Here is a 24,911-nt window from a genome sequence, read left to right as displayed (position 1 = left end):
GGAGGCAGAGGCAGGCCAGTCTCTGTGAATTTGAGGCCAGTTTGGTCTATAAAAAGAGTTCCAAGACAGCCAAGGCTACATAGAGAGACCTGACTTAAAAAATAAATAAAAATTTTAAGTATTGTTAGAAAAAAAGAGGGAATTCCTCAAGTGAGTGAGTGGCACAGAAGCAGAGGACGTGAGTCTCACCTGCTTGTTAAACACGGATTTGTTATGTTACTATGGTCTCACTGAAGCCCCGCCTGGCCTGGAACCTGAGATCCTCCTGCCTCAGTGTCTATTCTGGCTCACAGAATGTGCGGCTGTGCCAGCTCTGAGGTGTTATTCAAACACATTTCAGGCTGACTCTGAATAGAGTGGGCATGCAACTTTCAGCAAGGGCAGTAAGGGGCACAAGGCTGGAGGCCACGGCAGCAGGTATGTGGAGTGGAGAGCAGAGAGCTTAGACTCCAAGCCTGGCGTCCCTCAAGGGGCCCTTGGGCAACACAACTCTTGCTTCACCTCTGTGAGAGCCGAAGCTTGAGCAGGACTGTGTTCACCCCAATCCCACACCCTGGGGCCTGAAGAGAGGGCTGCTCTTACAGAGGACCCACAGTAGTTCCCAGAACCTGCACACTGGCTACCAAGCCCCGCTAACTTCAATTCCAGGGCTCCTGGCACCCTCTTCTGATCTCCCTGGGCTCCAGGCACACAGGCAGTATACCAACACATAGGCAAAACACCCACATACATAAACAAGCAAAAAAAAAAAAAAAAAAAAAAAAAAAAAACATGCCCCACCGCTCATCCTTCTCCCGGGATACCAGGCGAGACTTTTCAAGCAGGTATTTCTCCACAACAGCTCTGTTATGAAAGAAAAAAAGGGAGAAATAAGATTACATTTTAGTATTGATGTTTCTTTTTTCTGAGTTTTTTGCTTTGGCTAGAGTTGAAGAGGGAACCAAGAACCATAAATTTCAAGCAGGCACCACATCATTAAGCCACGCCCCCAGGCCCTCACTGGGATTCTAGGCGGGGCTCCACCCCTGAGCCACGCCCCTCACTGGAGACTCTAGGGCCATTATCTATGTCTAAGCCAAGATCTTCACTTAGATATTGTAGGGTTGTTCTTTTTTCCTTCATTTCACTCAGGTTCTCATTCAGCCTAGGCTGGCCTCTAACTTGCTGTGTACAGGGAACGCCTATCAACTCCTGATCTCCTCCTTAAATCTCCTGAGTGTTGGGATGACTGAAAGGCCCACACCACCACAGCCTGGGTTACAGAGTGTTGGGCGGAACCCTGGGCCACTACACATACTCTCTACTGAGCTAAGGCCCACTTCCTCTTCTGGTGTTTGAGACAGACCTCACTGTGTAGTTGAGGTTAGCCTTGAACTGCTGCTCTCCTCAATCATGCCTTCTGCGAGCTGGGCTAATGTGCACCATACACAGGGTCTCTGCAGTGCTGAGGGGGGACCCAGGGCTTTGTGTTTGCTAGGCAGCCTCTCTACCAAGGGAGCCACATCCTAACCACATCTCTGCTCTGGCCTAGCATTGAGGCACCATGGTGCTGCCTGCTGCAAATGCCCTGAAGATCACCCGTGTTCTGACTTCAAACTAAGAATCAGGAATAGGCTGACCTATGTGTTCCTGGAGAGAGAGCTGAGCATGGTACAAGGAAGCCTGACAGGACCCAGGCAGGTGAAGGGACCCCAGGCCAGCCCCTGGCAGGTGAAGAGAAGGAAACATGTCCTCAACAACAGAATGCTGCTGGAGGGGCTTCAGGCACTTGCCTGTGCACACACTGACTCAGAACCTCAGTATAAGCCCAGAGATTGCTTTCATGGCTTGACTGCTTACTGACAGGCAGACAACAGACAGCTAATTTTTAAGGTACAACTTGGGCATGTGCTGGCCTTGAACTAAGAGTTCCCTCTGCCTCTGCCTCCCAAGTGCTGGGATTAAAGACGTGTGCACAAATGCCTGACATAGCCCTGTGTTTTATATTTAAGTCTTTTCCTATTTCTTTATTGGGTTATTCATCCTACTATCTAGCTACCTATGCTCATAATACATGACAGCACAAGGCATTCCTCACACTCGCTAGACAAGCACTCTATGGCTGAGCTGCACCTCGCCATCTGTAAGTTACGTCTATTCAGTGTGAGAGCATGCCTGAGGATGGGTGTCAAAGGACAACGTCTGGGAATCCCTGGTCTCTTACCTTGCTGAGGCAGAGTATCTGTCCTAGACTACTGTGACAAAAACCCTCTGATGAAAAGCAACCTAGAGGAAATGAAGACAAGGCCCCACAGCCCGTCCACAGCCCGTCTGGCCCAGGCTGTCAATCAAGGTTGTCCTGTGGACTGACTGGGCTGTCAAGTGACAACCACAGCTACCTGGGGTGCTACTGCACACTCCAGGCTGCCCAGCTCCCAGCTTCTGGTGACTCTGTCGTCTCTCCTGGCAGGAGTGTGGGATGACAGATGTGCACCTGGCTTCTCACATGGCTTCCTGGGTGTCGCACTCTGGCTGTCAGGCTTGTCTGGCCAGTGCTTTCACCCACTGAAGCATGCCTCTGGCTGCCCCCACCGTCATCTCTCCTGAAGAGCAGGGGCCTCTGACCTCTGACCCCCCAGGTCCCTGGCTGCATCCACAATCTGGCTTTCTGGAGCTACTGCTTCCTCCCAGTCCCATTTGGGTCACCCATGAGGTGCTAGGAGCAACAGGAAAGTGCAGCACCCTTGAAGCCCAGGCTCAAATCCCCTTCATCTCCAAACACTAGGGACCACAACTATGTAGGATTTTCCCCAAGCATTCATTCATTCATTCATTTATTTATTTATTCATTCATTCATTCATTCATTCATTAGTTCATTTATTTATTTATTGGGTCTTTTTGAGACAAGGGTTTCTCTGTGTAACAGCTCTGACTGTCCTGGAACTCACACTGTAGACCAGGCTGGCCTTGAACTCACAGAGATCTACCTGCCTCTGCCCCGAGTGCTGGGATTAAAGGTGTGCGCCACCACTGCTCAGCCCAAGTATTTATTTTAATATTTCACTTTTATTTTGAATACTATGTGTGTGTATCTATATGTGTGTTTGTGCGCTGCCATGTGGGTGCTAAGAACCAATAATCTCAGGCATGCTGAAGGAGCAGCTGGTGCTCTTCACTGCTGAGCCAATGATTACAATATCTGCATGTATGTGGGGACAAAGTCCAGTATACACACACAGTTATGTGTATCACATACAGACCCTCTACACATAGCACACAACCTGAGTCTCACAGGGTCCCTTGCTGAGCAGTGAGCTCATCCATTTGGTCAGTCTAGTTGGCTGGCTTGCTCCAGGAATCCCTCCTCTCTGCTTCCTGAGTGCTGGGATGACAGGGGGCTGCCACACCCGCCCACCCAGCTTTCATGAGGGTTCTGGGATTTCCAACTCTGGTGCTCACACCACACAGTATTTTAGTCCCTTAGCCGTCTCCCCAGGACTTATCAGGTCCTTTATACAATATTTCTAGTTTTGCATGGGCATATCCCTGGAAGCAGAGGTGTGGCATCTTCCAGCCCCAGTGCTTGCTGACTCCGAGAACCTGGAACATCTTGGATTTAAGTTTTGGATTCTGGATGCTTGGGCTACAGGAGTGGCAGCCCACATTTCCAGGGGACCTGTGGTGTTCCAGGCATTATCTCAAGCAACCCTCCCACACACAGAGAAGGTGCTGTAGGTCCCAATGACAGACAGGAACTGAAGCCCCTACAAGACCCTACAGGAAGGAAAGGGCCTGGCCAGCTCCCCCCACATCCACTGGGACTGGCAGGGCCCAACCTGTGAGGGTTTGTGGACCTTTCCATCTGAGCCTGCCTTTTAATTTTATTTATTTTCTGTTGTTATGAGACAGGGTTTCACCATGCTGTCCTAGCTGCCCTGGAACTTACTATGTAGATCAGGCTAGCCTCGAACTCATGGAGCTCCACCCTCTGTAGGACAGTGAGTGCCATTAAGTCTGTAGGCCTGCAGTAGACCTAAGATGCTGCCTGGAGAAGGGGCTGGAGAAAGAGTTCAGCTCTGCTCTTCCAGAGGGACCTGGCTCCATTCCCAGCACCACAAGGCAGCTCACACCATCTGTTAAGTCCAGTTTCTGGAGATCCAACACCCTCTTCTGGCCTTTGTGGGCAACACACACACACACACACACACACACACACACACACACACACACACTCCTTTCTCCCCCTCTTCTGCAGGATTGCCTGAGTAACCAAACTCACAGAGATCCACCTGCCTCTGCCTCCTGAGTGCTGGGATTAAAGGTGTGAGCCACCATACCCAGCCCTAATTTCCAGTTTTAAAGGTCTGAGGCCAACAAGGGGTTCCTGTGAGAGCAGAGGCTCCCTCTGAGCTGATCTGCACTCACAGGAAACTGAAGCCTCAGGAATGGGGAACTTGGGCTCAGACCAGCCCTGACCCTTGGTTTTATGAATAAACAGTGACAGAAATATGACCAGACACAACAGGCAAAGGCAGACCTGGGTGGCAGCCTTTGTGGCATGAGGCTGTGGAAGCTCCTAGGCCAGGAGGCTAGGCCAGAACGAGGACACTGGCCAACTCGGAATTCCTCTCTTAAATCCAAGACTAGCACTTGAACAGGGCAGGGGTGTGGGGTGAGGGTCAGCAGCAGGGCAGGGGTGTGGGGTGAGGGCCAGCAGCAGGGCAGGGGTGTGGGGTGAGGGCCAGCAGCAGGGCAGGGGTGTGGGGTGAAGGCCAGTAGCAGGGCAGGGGTGTGGGGTGAGGGTCAGCAGCAGGGTAGGGGTGTGGTGTGAAGGCCAGTAGCAGGGCAGGGGTGTGGGGTGAGGGTCAGCAGCAGGGCAGGGGTGTGGGGTGAGGGTCAGCAGCAGGGCAGGGGTGTGGGGTGAAGGCCAGTAGCAGGGCAGGGGTGTGGGGTGAGGGTCAGCAGCAGGGTAGGGGTGTGGTGTGAAGGCCAGCAGCAGGGCAGGGGTGTGGGGTGAGGGTCAGCAGCAGGGCAGGGGTGTGGGGTGAGGGTCAGCAGCAGGGCAGGGGTGTGGGGTGAGGGTCAGCAGCAGGGCAGCTTGCTGAGCACTTTGGAGCCCCCAAGAGAAAAGCTGATCTAGCCTGAACTTGCTGGGAGCCTGAGGCAGGGAGGGGCAGGCTGCACCCACTAGGTAAGGGGCAGCTTGGCTAGTGTACTAGGCCAGTCAGCGTACCTGACAGACCTGTGCATATGACCTAACCAAGTACTTACTCACCTGTTTTAGTGGTTTTTAGTTATTCAAGGTAAGAAAATAAGAAACAGAAAATTCCAAAGTAAATGATTTGTAAGTCTGACGTTCTGAGGCATTTTAACAGCTGGATGAAACCCAGACCACCCTTACTGCCCCTCCAGGGTCCTGACTCCTCCTGTATATGCTACCCTCCTGTTAGCTACTCTGCAGCTACCCTGGTTACCAGATCAACTGCCACTGTACTGGCTTCCAGCAGCCCAGAGTTACCCTAATAATGACCCGAAAGCCTACAGGAGTCATTAGACTCTAACTGGAGAGAGAGATTTACTTAGCCCACGATCCAGATGTGAGACTGTGTGGCAGCTGGACCCCAGGCGGGTATGGTGGGGCTGAGGCCAAGCAGAGAATGTGCAGACACAGGGTCCAGAGTTGACCTGACCTTCACCAAGGGCCTCTCAACCCGCACCCCAGCAGAGCCTGCCCGTGTGGGGAGGGAAGGATGCCAGAGGCTCAGACTCTCCCTTCCACACCCAGTGTGAACTATCAATGGACAACTGTCCACAGCCTTGACAGCCAGAGGGTCTGAATCCTGGGACTGTGGCAAACCTCACTGCGCTGCAGAGCTCCACAGTGCATTCACTGCCATGTGCCACATGCCTGTAAGTGACCAGGCTGCAGCCCTGGAATGCCACCCCTGCCTCACACCCTGATATCTGCCTGCCAATGGTCTGCTGCTCAGCCCTCCCTTGTAACTACGGTCCCTAGGTCTGTGTTTACACACCCACTGGCCATAGGTCTGTGTTTACACACCCACTGGCCATAGGTCTGTGTTTACACACCCACTGGCCATAAGTCTGTGTTTACACACCCACTGGCCATAGGTCTGTGTTGACACACCCACTGGCCATTGGTCTGTCTGTTGACACACCCACTGGCCATAGGTCTGTGTTTACACACCCACTGGCCATAGGTCTGTGTTTACACACCCACTGGCCATAGGTCTGTGTTTACACACCCACTGGCCATAGGTCTGTCTGTTGACACACACACTGGCCCATAGGTCTGTCTGTTTACTCACCCACTGCCCCATGAACCTTCTGTCTACCAACAGGTCTACCCAATCCTGAACTACGTATCCTCCCACCCACCAGCTCACCAACCCAACCTGTCACTCTTTTCAGCCATCTATCTCCTATGCCCTCAAATCCATTAACCCATCTATGAGCCAACCCACCCACCAACATACCTACCCACAAATCTATCTACCCACCCGTGAATTCCACCTGTGCACACACCCACCCACCCACATACCCTTGAGTCTGCCCACTCACTGATGATCCTCCAGCCCAAGTCTACCCATCCACCCACTTGAGAGTCTTCAGCCCACTCATCAATCAACACACCTCCCTCACACAAAATCTATCAATCTGCCCATAAATCTACAACCTACCCATCTACCCATCCATATAACAACCCTCCCACAAGCCCCTTAATCTATCCACCCACCCAGGAATCCACTCAAGTATCTAAGCTGTCATTTGCCTACACACAAAATATATGCATAAATCCAGCCACCCACACATCTATCCCTCGACCCATAAATCTCTCCCACTCACTGCCTCTGCCCAGCCACTGCACTTCCCTGGACTATTACCTCATGTTGTTGCTCAGCACTGTCTGTTTCTGGGTAAGGGCCTTACATCTGGCTGATGCTGGGGTGCCTGTGATACCCCGACACCTTACGAAGGCCAGCAAGCAGGCTCTCCAGCCTGGCTGGTTCTGACTCAAGGGCCAAAGAAGATCCTCACTGCCCAGACATGGGGTACACTCTAGGGCAGAGCACTGGCTCAGCTCTCGGCGGGCCCTGGGTGCCAGCCCTAGCTTGAGGAACACACGGACAGAGCAACTTACCCCCGCACGATGCCGCTCTCCAGGTAGTTGACTTGGATGAACTTCCCGAAGCGGCTGGAGTTGTTGTTGTGGGCTGTCTTGGCATTCCCGAAAGCCTGCAGGGAGCAAAAACAGCACTAGAGACCGGCCTGGGATCCACAGCCTCCACCCTGGCCCCACGACTCCTGTGTACACGGCATTCTTATCCCCAGAGCCAGCCTTGAGCTACTCATTCAGAGGTTCAGGTAAGAGGCAAGGCACAGGGCAGGAGAGATGACAGCATGAGATCGATCCCTGGGAGGCATTTGGTGGAAGGAGAGAACCGAATCTTGCAAACTGTCCTCTGATCTCCATACATGTACATGTGTGCCCACACATAGACACACACGTACATAAATGTAATCATAAGCATTTTTTTTTTAATTTAAGGGTTTGTTACTATTGTGTGTGCGTGAGGGTGGGGTATTTTGCTTGTACTGTGCACCTTGTGTGTGCCTGGTGCCTAAAGAAGCCAGGAGAGGGCATTAGATCCCCTGAAACTTGAGTTACAGAAGGATGAGTTGCCATGTGAGTGCTGGGAATTGAACCCAGGTCCTCTACACAAGCAGCCAGTGCTCTTAACTGCTGAGCCGTCTCTCCAGCTCAACAACAACAACAATGTAAAAAGCAAGTCTCAGGTGTGTAGCTGAAGCGTGTCCCCATGTGCTCAGTCTGCCTAATGCTGAAGCACGCTGGGGTTACAAGAGTGGGAAGCCACACCCAGCTTTTCACACGGGTACTGGGGATTCAATCTCAGGTCTCCACACTTGCACATCAAGCACATTCACCCTCCGAGCCATCTCTTCAGAGCCTGTTTTGTTTATGTTTTGAGACAGGCTCTCACTTTGTGGCCTAGAACTAGCAACCATCCTCCTGCCTCAGCCTCCCAAGTGATAGAATGCTACATCTGCACCCCCACGCCCAGTGTGTAACTATTCTTCTTTTAAAATTATGCCATCTTAGCCGGGCATGGTGACGCATGCATTTAACCCCAGCACTCAGGAGGCAGGGGCAGGTGGATCTCTGAGTTTGAGGCCAGCCTGGGCTACAGAAGAGTTCTGGGACAGCCAGGGCTATGGAGAAAGACCAACCAACCAACCAACCAACAATAAATAAATAACCAACCAAATAAATAAATAAATGAAGCCATCTATAACACTCGATTACAGTGACAGAGGACTAAGGCAACCAGCAAGCAACAGGTGGCCTCTGTGTGGTAGCCCAAAGGGAAATTCCACAAAAAAGGCCAGGTGTTGTTCTGTGATGGAGGAGGACCAGGTGTTGTTCTGTGATGGAGGAGGACCAGGTGTTGTTCTGTGATGGAGGAGGACCAGGTGTTGTTCTGTGATGGAGGACCAGGTGTTGTTCTGTGATGGAGGACCAGGTGTTGTTCTGTGATGGAGGACCAGGTGTTGTTCTGTGATGGAGGACCAGGTGTTGTTCTGTGATGGAGGACCAGGTGTTGTTCTGTGATGGAGGACCAGGTGTTGTTCTGTGATGGAGGACCAGGTGTTGTTCTGTGATGGAGGACCAGGTGTTTATTGTTCTGTGATGGAGGACCAGGTGTTGTTCTGTGATGGAGGACCAGGTGTTGTTCTGTGATGGAGGACCAGGTGTTGTTCTGTGATGGAGGACCAGGTGTTGTTCTGTGATGGAGGACCAGGTGTTGTTCTGTGATGGAGGACCAGGTGTTTATTGTTCTGTGATGGAGGACCAGGTGTTGTTCTGTGATGGAGGACCAGGTGTTGTTCTGTGATGGAGGACCAGGTGTTGTTCTGTGATGGAGGACCAGGTGTTGTTCTGTGATGGAGGACCAGGTGTTGTTCTGTGATGGAGGACCAGGTGTTGTTCTGTGATGGAGGACCAGGTGTTGTTCTGTGATGGAGGACCAGGTGTTGTTCTGTGATGGAGGACCAGGTGTTGTTCTGTGATGGAGGACCAGGTGTTGTTCTGTGATGGAGGACCAGGTGTTATTCTGTGATGGAGGAGGACCAGGTGTTTTCTGTAATGGTGGAGGGCCAGGTGTTTATTGTTCTTTGATGGAGGAGGAGCAGGTGTTTATTGTTCTTTGATGGAGGAGGAGCAGGTGTTTATTGTTCTGTGATGGAGGAGGAGCAGGTGTTTTCTGTAATGGTGGAGGGCCAGGTGTTGTTCTGTGATGGAGGACCAGGTGTTCTTCTAGAGCTGTGACACTTCAACAGAACAGCTGAGCTGGTCCTGGTGGCTACGTGTAGGCCCACAAAGGGTCAAGCTCCTCAGGTCCACAGGAAGAGTAAACAACCAGAAATCCCAGAGCATGTAGTAAAACCCTAGTCAGAGCCCAGGCCTTAGTGGCCCAAACCTTTAATCCCAGCACTCAGGAGCAAGACACAGGGAGATTTTCACAAGTTCACTACTAGCCTGGTCTACATAGAGAGCTGCAGACCAGCCAGGACTACACAGTGAGACAGATCATCTCAAAACAATAAGGCTTGGGCAAGCAAGAAAGCAGTGAGGACCCACGCTGGGAAGGGCCCTTCCGGGCTGGGTGGCAGCTGGGGGCTTTGAAGCCTCCACCAAGGCCCACATAGGTAGCACCTCATAGGACTCAACCTCACAAGTCACAATGTCTGGAGCCTCTAATGTCTAGAGCAGACACAGCCTCAATACCTGATGACTGTGATCCACTACATTCTGAGCAGCTAAGTGAGGGTCGGCTTAGAATGGGCTGTGTGGAAGCAGCCTGTCGTTCCTGCTGCAGGCTCAGGGCTTGGGAGTGCTGACGAGGCCCCACAGAACTCATGTTCCTCAGCCTCTCACTGTGGACACAGGGACTGGAGTCCCACCATCCATCCATCCATCCATGTATGCCTGCTTGCATTGCTGGGGGTAGAACCCAGGGCCTCATGCATGGAAGACAAGCACTCACTCTCCCCTGGGATGTGGGGTGCTTGTTTCCGCCCTGCAGGGAGCGGAAGGCTAGAGTCAGGAAGGCCCCCCGAACCTGAACAACTGCTGGGGGACTGTTCAGTGGAGCTGCCTGTGAGCTGTTGTGTAGGGAGCTTCAGGGCTGCAGTTGTTGCCCACAGGGATTTTCAGTGACGCAGCTGCCTCAGCTATGCGTGCTCCTGTAAGGAACACCAATAAACCCCTGGCTTAGCCAGCTGTGCTGTGGAACAATCCTTTTCTACACTATGAGTATGAATTATTCTCACTGGTTAGTTAAAAAGCTGACAGTCTGGTAACTGGGCAGGGATTTAGGTGCAAAAGCCAAATTGAGAATGATTGGGAAGAAGGAAAGCGGAATCATCATCAGCTAGCTGCCCAGGAAGCATGTCTTATGCTAGAGAACAGGCAGAGCCACGAGCCATGTGGCAATACGTAGATTAATAGAGATGGGTTAATTCAAGTAAGAGTTAGTTAGTAACAAGCCTGAGCTATTGGCTTTATAATTATAATTTATAGATTAGACAGTAATTAAATATAAATAAATTATATTATTATAAATTAAATAATAATTTTTAAAAGCATTTAAATTCATATTCAGCCTCTGAGTCAGTTATTTGGGATTGGGCAGTCCAACTGGGACAGGAAACGTCCGATTATACAGCTGGACTTGGGTGGACTCATTTCTTTGGTCTGTCATCTGTGTCCTACATGTGGTGAGTAGAACCTGGAAGGGAAGAACAACTGCTGGGGTACTCTTCTTTTGTTCACACCTTCCCAAGAAGTCACATAACAGTGTGACTCTCTGTCACTGACATGCACATACTAAGATGCCACTAATACCCAGTCACCAAACTGCCCCATTACAGAGTGCAGACATCCACAGGGGCCAGGGTCCCTGCAGGTCCCACCATCACTAATAATACAAGGGAGGCTCAGACACAGCATTATTCTGCCCTGGAGCCTAGATCTGCAGCCCCCTGCCTGGACAACAGTCTACCCTAGGAGACCACTTAGTATCTATGGAAGAAGGGAGGGTGTGCCTACAAAGGAGGCACATGCTGGCCTGCTGTTTGTTCCTTTTGTTTTCTGAGACAGGTTTTCTGTGTAACCCTGGCTGTCCCGGAACTCACCTCAAACTCAGAGATCGGCCTGCCTCTGTCTCCCAAGTGCTGGGATTAAAGGTGTGCCCATCACTGCCCAACTCTTTTTTCTATTGAGATTACACTGTAATCCACTTATTTAGTTATTTGTTACTGTATGCCTGTGTCCTGGAACCAGTCATCCAGAAACAGGAAGGGCTAGGGCTGGGTACAGAAAGACTGCCTTGATGGCAGTCCTGGGGGTATCTGGCCCAGAGTTCAGCCCTGAAACTGTGGTTTTGTTCGGTTGAGTCCCAGGGACTCAAGGTGCTAAGGTGTGAGCTCACGTGGGGCATGAGAGACATGAGCTTTAGCCTGGGGACTGGGCACCGCACACCGGTGGGGAGCAGCCTCTTCCTCCTATTCTGTGACATCACTCCCAGTCAGCCTCTGCCTCTGAAAACAGAGGCAGGAGGATTGCCATGAATTCTAGGCAAGCCTGAGCTACAAACAGACCCTTAATAAAATTAAAAAAAAAATACAACAACAACATAAGCCCAAATGAAAAGGTGCATGGGATGGCCCACCTTGTCCCCTGTGGAGCTGGGATGACTGCAGTTGGGACAGCCTATTTCTCAGAGAAGTCGATATGGCACCTCAGCCTAGGGCTGCTTGCTACAGATGAGTTCCCAAAATTGCACACCCCTAAGAGGCACAGGACTCAACTTTTCATGCAGACCTCTAAACATGACAGTCAGGTCCAGATCTGGGGACAACCAGCCAGCAGTGCCAAGGATGCAGGAGAGGTTGCTTTCTGGTTCTATGATTACAGATGACCCTGCAGGCCAGGGTTTTGTCTGTGCCTGGTGACCTCACGTGTCTGGTATGTGTCTGAGTACACAGCGACTTTTCAAAGCCCTGCTAAAAATATCCGGTCGATGCTATGATACATAGAGGAGGAAATGCCAGCTACAGGAATGCTGTGTGGCTCAGAGCACAAGGCTGGCCCAGGGGCTGAAGGGGATGGCACTGGGCTATGGGTGGCCTGGCCGGAAGAGCCAACCCAGTGGTGGATAGGCCCTGATAATGCTACTGAACCTACAGGCCTAAGCAAGGTGCCAGGGAAAGGGCTCAGCTTTCACAGAAATGTGGTTTTCCTCTTTTCTAACATAAAAGACATGCTGCTAACATTAGTTTATGCACTACTCAAAATGGATCCTGATTAGATCTACTGATTCCACTTTAGGCCAGGTCCAGAGAAAATCACAACAGCCAGACAACTAGAAGGACCGGCAGACATGGTGTGAGTACCCAGGGGAGGCTGGGGAAAGCGCTAAAGCAACAGAAGCCACAAGGCTGGCGACACAGGACAACTGCCCGGACACTAGCAGAACCCTGTGGCAGAAACAGGAGAGACCTGCCTCACCCACGGTGAACAATGAAAACTGACTAGGAGTCAAAGTCTTGCTGTGTAGCCCAGACTGGCTTGGAATTTGTGATTTGCTGGCTCAGCTAGGATTACAGTTATGAGCCACCAGCACAGATTTAAACAAAAACATTTTTTAGATTTATTTATTTTATGTGTTTGTCTGTTTGCCTGAATGTCTGTGACCACAGATGTGCTTAGCACCCATGGAAGTCAAACCTAGTGGTTGCTGAGAATCACCCTGGATCCTCTCCAGGGGTGGCTAGTGCTCCGACTGCCCAGCCATCTCTCCAGTTCGTCCTTGCCCCTTTATTTTTGGGGTCTCACTATGCAGTCCAGGTTGGCTTGGAACTCGAGATCTACCTGCCTCTTCCTCCCTCCCTGCTGGGATTAAAGGTTGTGCACCATACTCATCCAGAATCCAGACCCAGATTTTTTTTTTAAGCTGAGGATCGAACCCAGGGCCTTGCACTTGCTAGGCAAGTGCTCTACTACCGAGCTAAATCCCCAACCCAAGACCCAGATTTTTAAAAGCACATTTTCTAGTGAGTTCAAGGTCAGCCTGTGCCACATGAGACCCTGTCTCAAAAAGAAAAACCCAAAGCACATACTCTGACCCTTGCCTCGCCCCACCCAACTCTCCTTCAGGCTGTGTTCCCCAGTCCTGGCCCACTCCAATTTTTCCTTAAGTCTTGACTGGCGACCTGCCCACCAGGTGCAGATGGCATCTGTTCCACCGGACACCAGAGGCTGAGCAGTGCATCTTCTGCCTGGCATACTCTGGCGCTTGGGAGGCTGAAGCAGGAGGACTGTGAGTGTCCGGCCAGCCTGAGCTCTGTTTCAGCAACCAGAACTACAACAAAGGGGCTCGGCCCAGGCTGAAGGCACCCCCGGCAAGGCGCACTCCTCTTTGACTTGGGATCCTGAAAGCCCAGAGGAGGGGCTCATGGGACGCCGCCTTCTGCTTGGAAGGTGCAGGTGAGCCTGGGGGTGGCTTCCACTGAGAAGGGGCCATGCTGGGGACAGGTGAAGCAGTACCACCAGAAAAATCTCGCTGTCCCCCGACTAGCAGCTTTGGTTTCTGCTTAGAAAGTTCCAGCGTCTCCCCGAGTTGTCTTTTGTGTTGCAAGTGAACTGGCCCCCAGTCCCTAGGCATCCTGTGCAGCTACATTTGTGTGATCTGTGCAACACGTGGGAAGAGGGTTTAGACTTCTTTTTTGTCCTTTGACTTTGAGACAGGGTCTCATGTAGTCCAGGCTGCCCTCAAGTCCTGAGTGGGCATGGGTGACCTTGAGCCTCCTAGCGTCCTAAGTACAAGGACAGGTGAGGGCCACCCAGAATTACATGGTGCTGGGGCAGAACCCAGGGCTCTGCAGCCCAGGCAAGTGCTCTGCGGCCTTTTGGGGACAGGTCTTTCTCTCTGTGCTGCCCAACCTGACTCTGAACTTCTAGGTTCAGAAGATGCCTTGCCTCAGCCTGAGCATTGGGGTCACAGGGGAGCACTGTCAGACCTGGCTCCCCACTCAGCCTGAGCGTTGGGGTCACAGGGGAGCACTGTCAGACCTGGCTCCCCACTCAGCCTGAGCGTTGGGGTCACAGGGGAGCACTGTCAGACCTGGCTCCACCTTGCTTTTGACATCTGCTATGAAGGGCAGAGGTCAGGTCACAGCAGGAACAGGGAGAACCAGCACTGAAGGACAGTCAAGGCCAGGGCAGTGGAGACAAACTGCAGATGCAGGGACAGGAAGTGGAATGTGACCTCAACCTCTTAGCTCCTTGCTCAGTGAAGGAGGAAGTGGGGCTCTCCAGGGCCTGCCTCACACCCCATTTCTACTCAGAGGCCCTTCTGGTTTCTTCCGGCCTTGAGGTTCAGCACAGGTTCTAGAAAGCTGCTGGCCCCATTGTCATGTGATAAGCACAGCCGTCAGGGATGTAGTTAGGCTGGTGACTAGGGACACAAAGCCCCCCACCCTCAGTGCCCCGACCACAGGAGGCACCAAGTGTCAGCCACAGATGAAGCGGGAAAAGAAACACAGCAAGGACTCTGGAGGCCAGGATGAGCCCCTCCACCATGGGCCAATTCTCACCCAAGAACAGAACAACAGCAAAATCTCAAGTATGGCTGGACAGATGGCTCAGAGGGTGAAGGGTTTGCCACCCAAATGTGAGGAGCTGAGTTTGAATCCCCAGAACTACCATAAAATTAGATACACAATGTGACCGTCTGGAGGTGGAGAAAGGAGAATCTGCAGGCAGTAGAAAACAGAGACCTTGTCTCAATCAAGAAGGACCACACCTGAGGTTGTGCTGACTCACACAGTCAGGAGGAGTGGCACAAAGTATTACTGTTCTAGGATTTCACCATGTAGCCCAGGCTGGCTTTGAAGTCGCTATGTAGCTCAGGCTAGCCCACAGCCCCTACTTCTCCCCCTCTGCCTCCCACAGAAGTAGGAGCAGTAAGACGGTAGGTCTGTACTAGCCCGCTGAGTCACTGAACAAATCCTGAGACCTTGTCCATGTCAGGACGGGGCATTTAGGGTTCTCCTCAACCAAGTGGCTCCCGAGACTACAGAGAAGGGAGCGGACGCACCAGCCTGGCTCAGGCTGTACAGGGCTGTCTAATGTTCCCCTGCAGAGGCCACAGCTTCTCTTGCTGTGTCTCTGTCCTTGAGGAGTCAGGACACTGACTCAGGTGTTCTCTCTTTACGGACAGCAACGTCTCCAGCCCACTCTGTTGTTCTCTTCTCTTTTCTTGTTTTAATGACTGCACAGACAGGGGACAGGTCCAGGGGCCATTCCTGAGGCTGTGTTCACCTTGTTTTTTGGGACAGGTTTTCTCACTGTCCTGGAACTACCAAGTCACTAGGCTGGTCAGGAACCCCAGGGACTGGCCTGTCTCTGCATCCCTGGGCTGGAACCCAGATCCTGATGAGGGTGCTGGGGATGGACCCAGGCCCTCATGCCTGCTGCCAACTATTTTACCAACTGGGCTACATACCAACCCCATAATTACAATGTTCCTGCCCGCTGTCTCCATGGTGTCCTCACAGCTGGCGCCTCTCCTGTTCCCAACCCTGGGCCGTAAGATTGGCTCTCCTCCCTGGGACAAAAAGCCCTACAACCTTTTATGTGGGTGTCTGAGACGGGAACCAGGCCTTCAGTCACTTACCCACTGAGCCATCTCCTGCCACAACTAGCTGTACCAATGATTCAACCCCATCAGTGCCCCCCCCCCCCGCCCCGTCACCTTGGAGAGCCCACGGTCTCCAGAGCTGGGCTATAGAGTGGGGTCTCAGGGCTCACCTGGCATATGAAGGCCCTGTGTTCTAGCCTACAACCCATAAACCCGCAGTGGGACACACCTGTCACCTCGGCACTTGGAAGAGGACGGCAGGATAAGGAGCTCCAGACCACCCTCAGCTACATACTATATTAGACGCCAGCCTTGGCCACACCAGACCACCATTCAAAAACAGGCAAAATTATAAAATAAAGAGAATCTGGAATGTCTCAAAACAAACCTCTCAAGAATACAGTCTAACCCTGTCTCAAAAAACCGAGAGAGAGAGAGAGAGAGAGAGAGAGAGAGAGAGAGAGAGAGAATAGTCATTGGTAGTCTAAACACTGTAGCCCAGGCTTGCCCCTAAACTCCTGGGCTCAAGGGCTCAAACGATCCACCCTCAGCTTCCTCAGGCACTGTGATAACAGGTGCAAGGCACTACAAGCAGCTTCATCTAGGAGTTGAAGGGTTTATAGAGCCAGATGCCATGGGATTGTGGATTGACAGCCACATTTGTTTACTGTGACACCATTAAACAAAACAGAAGCACGGCACTGTCCTGATGAGTTTTACAACATGACACAGGTGAGTCATCTGGGAAGAGGGAACCTGGACTGAGAAAATGCCTGCATCAGACTGGCCTAAAGGCAGGCCTGTGGGGTGAAGTGGGAAAGCCCAGATCACTTGTGCAGCACCATCCTGGGCTGGCAGTCCTGGATTCTGTAATGAAGCAGGCTGAGCAAGCCACGAGGAGCAAGCCAGTAAGCAGCACCCCTCCATGGCCTCTGCATCAGCTCCTGCCTCCAGGTCCCGGCCCTGACTTCCTTTGATGATGGACTGTGATGTGGAAGTACAAGTGAAATAAACCCTTTCCTCCTGAAGTTGCTTTGGTCAAGGTGTTTTATTACAGCACTGAACCACAAAGACAGCAGTGAACACCTTTAGCCCCAGCACCTGGGAGGCAGAGGCAGAAAGATCTGGGTCTAAGGCCAGCCTGGTCTACAGAGTGAGTTCTAAGTCGTCCAGGGCTACACAGTGAGACTCTGTCTCCAAAATAAATATTTTATAAGTGTCTTTTTTCTTTTTCTGTCTTCTAAAAAGTTGTGCTATTGTGACCTGTTTGAATCTCTCTATAGGATGTGTGGTGGTAACTTAAATTCTCAATTTACTTATCTGGGGAAGGGAGGGCACATTGTACTTACAGGTCAGAGGGACAAGTTGGTAGGGTCAGTTCTTCCTTTCCATTATGTGGGTCCCAGGGATTGAACTCGGGTCCTTAAGCTTGGCAGCAATCATTACCTGTACCCACTGAGCCATCTTGCTGGGTAAAGGTGAAGGAGGTGCTGAAGGAGGGCAGAAGCCTGGCCTAAGGGCACCAAGCCTCCAGAGTATTTTCATTTGCTGAGACAGGGATGGCAGGCATGCACCACTGTCCTGAACGACATCTGTTATCTCGGGGTGCTGCCAATACTGGCCATCAACTGCAGTACTCTAGCTCAGTCACCTGCCCAGCCAACACCACCAAGAAGCAAGTGATGGCTGTACCCCAGAAGTCGGGGAACTGAGGGCAAGTCAACTTCAAGGAATGTGGGTACAGGATCCCTGGGAACCTGACTGGGAAACTCCTGAAGCCACTGGAGCCTGGGGGCAATGTAACCTGCATGCAGATAGTGTCACAAAGGCCAGAACTGGGCAGCTTTTAGAGGCTTCAGCGACAGCTAGTGCAGAGATGGAAGGCAGGGTCAAAGGTCCCTGAACAGAGCACTGCACCAAAATGGAGGTGGGGAGGGATGCTGTGTGGAGGACTCACCCCTGGGATTCCCTGTGAACATGGGGAGGTGGTGGGGGATGCTGTGTGGAGGACTCACCCCTGGGATTCCCTGTGAACATGGGGAGGTGGTGGGGGATGCTGTGTATGAGCGCTCACCCCTGGGTTTCCCTGTGAACACAGGGGCAGCTAGAGCCTCCTGGCTTCTTTAGAGACAGGCTCTCACGAGGAAGCCCCAGCAGCCTAGAATCTGCTAAATGGATCGCCCTTCTCTGCAAATGCTGAGCAGACAACCAAGTGTTTAGCTGTCATCACTATAGTGGACCTTGAAACCCCAGAACTAATGTGCCGCCCTCCTAACTGAAATGTGTGCCTTTGACCAGCAACTTGTTCCCCACCCTCCACAAGTCTGAGTAGCTTTCTCTTTCTCTCCCTCTCTCTTCAGTTTTTCAAGACAGGGTTTCTCTGTGTAACAGCTTTAGGTGTCCTGGAACTTGTTCTGTAGGCAAGGCTAGCCTAGAACTCACAGAGATCCATTTGCCTCTACCTCCCTAGTGCTGGAATTAAAGGCATGTGGCACCATGCCCAGCTTGATTCCTCATGTTTTTAAATGATCTCACATAGCCCAGGCTGGCCTCAAACCTAGCCATGTAGCTGAAGCTGACCTTGACCTTATTATGATCCTGCATCAGCTTCTCGAGTAGTTGCTGGATTGCACATCTGTGTACTGCACCCTGCTTCTCTTTACCTGGCCTTATAGACTCCGGGAGATCTGGGGGTCATTGCTGGTCCAGTGGCTCCAGGAGTTCTGGTGGTGGAGAAGGGGGTGTCTGGTGGGGGGCAATATAGGTCTTTGTGATCTGTCCATACTGATTGTGTAGCACGTGACCTATACACTCTGGTCTATACATCCACAGAGGCCACTCATCCCCAGGACAGCACACTCTGGACCCACAGAACTCACACAGGCCCTGTGCATTTCTTCTGAGACACTTGATACTCTGTTTTGGGGATGGTGCCAAACTTGCCTCAAACTCTCAGGCGCTGGGATGACAGGCGTGTCCTACTGTACCCAGCTCAAGGAGAATTGTTTTGGGTGCTTAAACCCATAATTTCACTCTACTCTTAGATGCGGTATTCTAAAAATGTAACTTCCCACAGGTCTGAAATAGCTTTGAAGTGAGTAAAGGCCCTTCCCTCGTGAGCTGTGCAGGAGAACAGCCAGGAGGCTGCAGGGCACAAGGCAGACCCAGAGTGCACAGCTGTCCCTTGGCAAGTGCTGCTCTGGGCCACCCTGACCCCGCCTGCGGCTCCCAAGCACCTTTCCAGGAATGGTCCCAGGACACATAGCCGACACTCTTCCTGCATGGCCAGCTGCTGGCCTGTCTCCTCTCCTCCTGCAGATGCACGGGCTCTGCAGCTCCCAAAGCCCAAAGGTAGGGTGGGTGCAGGCAGCCTGCTAGTTTGCCTCAGGTGCTGGGTGAAGGTACCAGAGCCAGGAACTCAACAGCCCAGTGAAAACCTCCTCCCCAGTTGTGACCAAGCAGAAGTCACTGCCTCAGTGCTGGTATCCCTGTTTTGTCAGCCCTGGTCTGACTTGCACTTCTCAGAGCTCCCGGGGCACATCAGACACCAAAGATACTGGCCATGACCCCACAGGCTCACATCACTGTTCAGTTTGTGTTAAGGCAGTTCAGGAAGGAAGGAAGGAAGGAAGGGAGGAAGGAAGGAAGGAAGGAAGGGAGGGAGGAAGGGAGGAAGGGAGGGAGGGAGGGAGGGAGGGAGGGAGGGAGGGAGGGAGGAAGGGAGGAAGGAAGGGAGGGAGGGAGGAATGGGTGCCGGGAGAGTGAAAGGGACTCCTGGGGGCCCCCAGGTCCTTGGCAGGCAGGATGAAGGCAAGAGTAAGTGTTTCCAGAAGGCTGCTGGAAGTGCTATTCAGAGCTAGGAGTGTGGTGACAGGAGAGTCATAAGGAGTGGGGCTTGGGAGTCAGTCCTACAGTAAAGTGGTGGCCTAGCAAACATGAGGATCTGAGCTCAACACCCAAAACCCACATAAGAAACACAGCATCGGTGCTCAGCTTACTTCCTTCACTCCAACAGTCTAGGACCCAAACCTAAGGGATGCTGCTCAGAGTGGTGTGTCAGCACGATCAAGACACAGTTCCCACCTGAACCAGACAATCCCTCACCAACACCATCTCCACAGCTGACTCCTGACTGTCAAGTTGATAATTAAAGCCAAGCATCCCAGACTCCCAGTGGACGCCCATAAGGATGGCGGTGCCAAATCCTACATTCAGCCGAGATCTTCTTGCATACTCACTAAGCAATCAATGGTGAAACCTGAAACTGCTTATTTCTGGATTTTTCCACTTAGTATTTTCAAACTGAAGTTAGCCATGAAAAACTGAAGCCCAGAGATCAAAACCCTTTAGGAGAAGATAATGTCCACTGTCTGTAAGAAAATCTGCACTGGGCTGTGGATATGGTGTGGTTGGTACAGTGCTTGTAGCTTAGTCAGTAGGGTGCTTATAGCTCAGTGGGCATAGTGCTTGCGTAGCATTTACACAGCCTTCCATTCCCAAAACCACATAAACCAGGCCTGTCGTGCACACCTGTTATCCTGGCTCTCAGGAAGGAGACAGGAGGATCAGGAGGATCCTCAACTATATTGCAAGCATAACATCAGCCTGGGCTAGATGAGCCCCTGTGGGAGGACAGTAAGCAGATGGAATCAGGATGGGAGGGGCTGCAGGAAGGCCTCTGATCCTCAGGGCAGTCAGGCATGAACCCTCCTTTTCTGGGAATTCCTCCTACTGATTTTCAAGTCCTCTGTCCAAGGCAGCCTGGAGACCCAGCTCCAAATCCCACGCCCAGGTCCCCTCCTCAGCAATAAAGACTGTTCTGGTGGCAGGCAGATGGTGATGTACCTGCGGGGCTCAGTCACCTCCACACACAGGTACAGAAGATGTGTGGCTTGATGCACCACAAAACACAGCACCCTGAAAGCACTCAGGCTGGAGGCTCCATGACACCTAGACATCCCTGCCTGCAGTTCTAAGCCCAGTGGCTCCCAGAGGAGCCTGGACCCCAAACATGGACAGCAGGAAGGGGACTGGGTTTCAACCGGAAATGTGACCTCTGTGGGGCTCTCTGCACCCTGATGCATGTGGGACCTGCTTGTCTGGCTCCTCCTAAGACACTCTGCAACCCAGGGGACCCCAGACTGCTTCTCTCCATATGGTCCACACAAACCCCAGTTCTGCTTCCTGCCCTGGGTCTGTATGTTAGCTAGTTGTCTCTTCATCCATCCCTCAAGGGCCTCAGATCACAGGGACAGGGCTTAAGTCACATGGTTCCTTCCTGCCTCTATGCAAGACACCCCCACAAACACACAAACTATGGTCTCCCTCCTCCATGGCTGGTGATCCTGATGTCTACACTGAGATCTTTGGGGCCAAGACAGGTACAAGGTGAGGTTGTAAGGGTCTCCTGAGAAAGCAATCCTGCCCCCACAGTGGGTCTGCAGTGACCCTGCCATGCTCAATGACCTTGTCACCTCCCAGACAATCTAGCTCCCCTGCTCAGCCCCACATACATCAGGCCTCCCCTGCAACATCCTGGTCCTCCTTCCTCTCACAACACCCCTGTATTTGTTTAAACTTTGAAACATTTTTATTTACTTTGTGATCATGTATGTTTGTGTACATGCACACAGTTGGGGGTAAGAGGACAACTTTCAGGAGTGGCTGGTTCCTTCCATCATGCAGGACCTGAACTCAGGTCCTGAAGCTTGGCTGCAAGCTCCTCTACTCACTGAGCCATCTTGCCGGCCCGGAACCAGACACCTTCTAAGGTGTTCTTGGGCCTCAAGTACTCTGTTCTCCGTTGGATACGCCATCAGTGTTGACCAAAGTCCCCCAAACAGTTCCTGCAGCCATCTAAGACCACTGTCTCACCCCACCAAGATCAGTCCCTCCTCGGTCACTGGTCCTGCTCCTGGGTCATGCCTAGGTCTGATGCCTCTGCTCAGGAAGCCTGGGCCAATGGTCCTGCCAGCTTCTTGCCACTCACTGCTTCCCAAGGCAAGCTGCCTGACTGCCAGCTTCTTGGTAGGCTATGGACACATGTCCCAAGGTGCATTTGCCCCTCTCCTGCTCCTGCCCAGGGATCCTTGGGTGCTTCGGCCCTCAAGCCACCCTTAGCAGGCTGCTGGGGGGATGCGGTTCCATGTGGGCAAACAGTGACCACAGCCCTGCAGAGATCCTGCAGCATTGCTCTGTAGGGGACCCTAAAGGGCAGAGATCCTCCTAGCTGGGGAAGCTAATTGTAGCCAGCCATGCTAAGGAATGAAATGTGAACACAGTCAGAAAGCAGAGGAACAAAGTGGGGTCTGACTACAGGGTGGAGTATTACTCAGCCACGAAAAAGGAACAAAACTCTCACATACCAACACACAGAGATGTCTTTTGGAAACATGCTTTTAAGTGACAGAAGCCAAACCAATGATCACCCGATACCTGATGAAATTCACATGAACCAGCCACAGCAGGCAAAGCCAGAGAAAGGAAGTATATACAAGAGAAATGGGCAGTGATAATTGATATGGGTACCTTTTGCGAGGGGAGAGGGGGATGGCATGTTCTGGGACTAGATAGAGGTAATGGCTGTATAACACTGTGAATGTATCAGATGGTATTATGACAGTTGATTCTATCAAAATGACATACCTAAGAAGGAGCCCCAATCGAGCAATTGCCTCCTTTTTTTTTTTTTTAAATTTATGTACATTGGTATTTTGCCTGCATATATATACGAGGGTGTCGGGGCCCCTGGAACTGGAGTTCAGACAGTTGTGAGTGCCAAGTGGGTGCTGGGAATTGAACCCTGGGCCTCTGCAAGAACAGGTAGTGCTCTTAACCACTGAGCCACCTCTCCAGCCCCAGAGCACTTTTTAAATTGCTAGTTGATGGAGGAGGGTCCAGTCCACTGTGGGTGGTACCATCCCTGAGCAGGAGGACCTAGGCTGTAGAAGAAAGGCAGCCGAGTGCTGGGTGTGGTTGTGCATGCCTATAATCCCAGCACTCTAGAGTTCTAGGCCAGCCTAGTCTACCGTGAGTTCCAGGATAGCCAGAATTATGTAGGGAGACCCTGTATCAGAAAGAAAAGAAACGCAGGCAGCAGACTGTGAGCCTGGGGAGGCCAGTGAGCAGCATTCCTGAGGTTTCTATCTCAGGCTCCTGCCTGACTTCCCTCAATGGTGAGCTGTAATCTTAAGATGGAACAAGCCCTTTCCTATTTGCACTGGTCATAATGCTCATCACAGCAATAGAGAGCAATCAGGACAAGCCTTGTTACAGCCCACCGTGTCACTGTGAGGAAACATCGGAGGCAAGCTGACTCTGGAAAGGTTTAGACCTCAGCTGGAGGGCTGAGGCAGGCTCAGCGCTGGCCAGGCCCTCTCGCCGGCATCACAAGCACACAGAACAAGCAATCACACCAAGCCGGAAGCCGGAAGCCAGAGAAGACTAATGCCCTACACTCCTCAATGCACAGCCCCGGTGACATCACCAACTACCACCAGCTCCCAACATGGCCGCCTGGGAACAAATCTCCAAAATAGGGTATTTTAGAGGCTCCCCTCAGACCAACAGATGCTGAGCTGCACTCTTGGTTGACTGATAGAGACAGGGTCTCATAACGTAGTCCAAGTTGGCCTCAAATTCCTCCTGCCTCAGCCTCCAAATGCTAAGTGACAGGCGTGTGCTGCCACACACCCAGCTAAGCCACATACTTATTGTCTATCAAAATCAAGTCTCTTAAACACCCCTACCACAGGCTGAGGTACTTTCAGTTCCAGAATCTGTGTCAGCCTGGCTAAATACCTTTGCCTGAATTCTCAGGTAAACCATGTCCCTGTGGCTGGGTAGCCACCATACCCTAGGAAAGCCATGGCCCGTGGACAAAGGTCCAGTAATCACAGTGCTGTGGCCTGGTGAGCTGCAGGGTGGGGGTGGAGTTTGGTTTGCAGAGTCTCTAAGGACACAAAGCCTGGCCTTGGGCAGAAGGCAGCAGCTTCAGGACCTTTCCTTTCTGCAGTGCAGGTGTCTATGGAGATTACAGCCATGTTCTATCTCCCCCGCTCTCCTCTCCTGGTGCGGCAGGGCCTGTGGCTCAGTGAAGCCAGGGCCCCTGGGAAAACAGCCCCTGAATGTGGGTCCATGTTTCCTTTCTGCTTTCAGAACCAGAGCCCATGCTGGCTCACAAATGCCAGCATCGGACACACCAGGACTAGCCAGTCTGTGCCCTGCTTCCCTGGAGTGAGCCTGCCCAATGTCCTGGACATGTGTTAGGATGAACCCCATGACCAATGTCCTACGCTACTCTGCTGAGCTCAAGGTTGTCAGGGTGACTGTGCCCTCCAAGAGTGACAGTCCACAATGCTCACAAAGCCCCCAGATGGCTTACTGTCCTTCTAAGGCAGCCCACAGCCCACACAATCATCTCCTTTCTGAAGGTGGGCAGGGGGGGGGGGGCTGCTCCTTGCCTACTGGAGGATGCCCCAGCTCCTGCTGTCCCCACATCTTTGGAAATGGCAACTGTAGCGGGGGCAGGCAGGGACACTGACTGACAGACAGGCCCCTGCCTTCCACAGGAGTCTTCCTGTTTTCTGGCCAGCAATGAACTATGAGGTATGGGGGACAATAGGACCCAGTGGCACCATAACCTCAAAGCAACCTAACTTCTCCTTTTGGGGAGCCGAGAAAAAGTCCCTGACTCTGCAAGCTGCGTGGATCTTTGGCCTGTGCAGCCTGTGACCCTGAGAGGACAGGAATGAGTGTGGCTAGAGTCACGTGAGCTGGGGTGACCTGTGACCCAAGACGAACCAAGGCTGGACCTCTGGCAGCTCTGACCAGGGAACAGGGGCTTCACAAATACAACTAACACAAGGTTCTTTTTTTGTTAGTGCCTTTCATATAGTACTCAAAAGCTGAGGCAGGGGGATGAACAAGTTGGGACCAGTTTTGACAACACAGAAAGAAAGGGAGGGAGGGAGGCAGGAAGGGATCCCGGTGTGGTGTGGTACATGCCTGTCATCCCAGCACTTGGGAGGTAGAGGCAGGAGGATCAAGAGTCCATGGTCATCCTTGGCTACATAGTAAGCTTCAGGCTAGCCTGAGCTACATGGGTACTTGTCTCAAAACTAATATAATATAAACAGAAAAAAAAAAAACCAAACTTTTGCTCATATGTATATACCTCACCCAAC

The 24,911-nt window shown here is 52.0% G+C and overlaps 1 protein-coding gene across 20 annotated transcripts in view; it reads right to left on the bottom strand.

Annotated features, from left to right (window-relative positions):
• Myo9b (myosin IXB) overlaps window positions 1-24,911 on the bottom strand; it is a 99,083-nt gene that overhangs the window by 40,108 nt on the left and 34,064 nt on the right. For all 20 annotated transcript variants that reach the window (XM_036209161.1, XM_036209169.1, XM_036209168.1 and 17 more), the window contains exons 3-4: window positions 7,143-7,237; window positions 781-843 (exon numbers count right to left, since the gene is read on the bottom strand). In XM_036209161.1, coding sequence (XP_036065054.1) covers window positions 781-843; window positions 7,143-7,237 — 158 coding nt within the window. The remainder of the gene's footprint in view (window positions 1-780; window positions 844-7,142; window positions 7,238-24,911) is intronic.

This window comes from Onychomys torridus, chromosome 17, assembly GCF_903995425.1.
Source record: "Onychomys torridus chromosome 17, mOncTor1.1, whole genome shotgun sequence".
NCBI lineage: Eukaryota > Metazoa > Chordata > Mammalia > Rodentia > Cricetidae > Onychomys > Onychomys torridus.
Note: the sequence above shows the minus strand (reverse complement) of the source record. Positions and strands in the feature narration are given on the sequence as shown.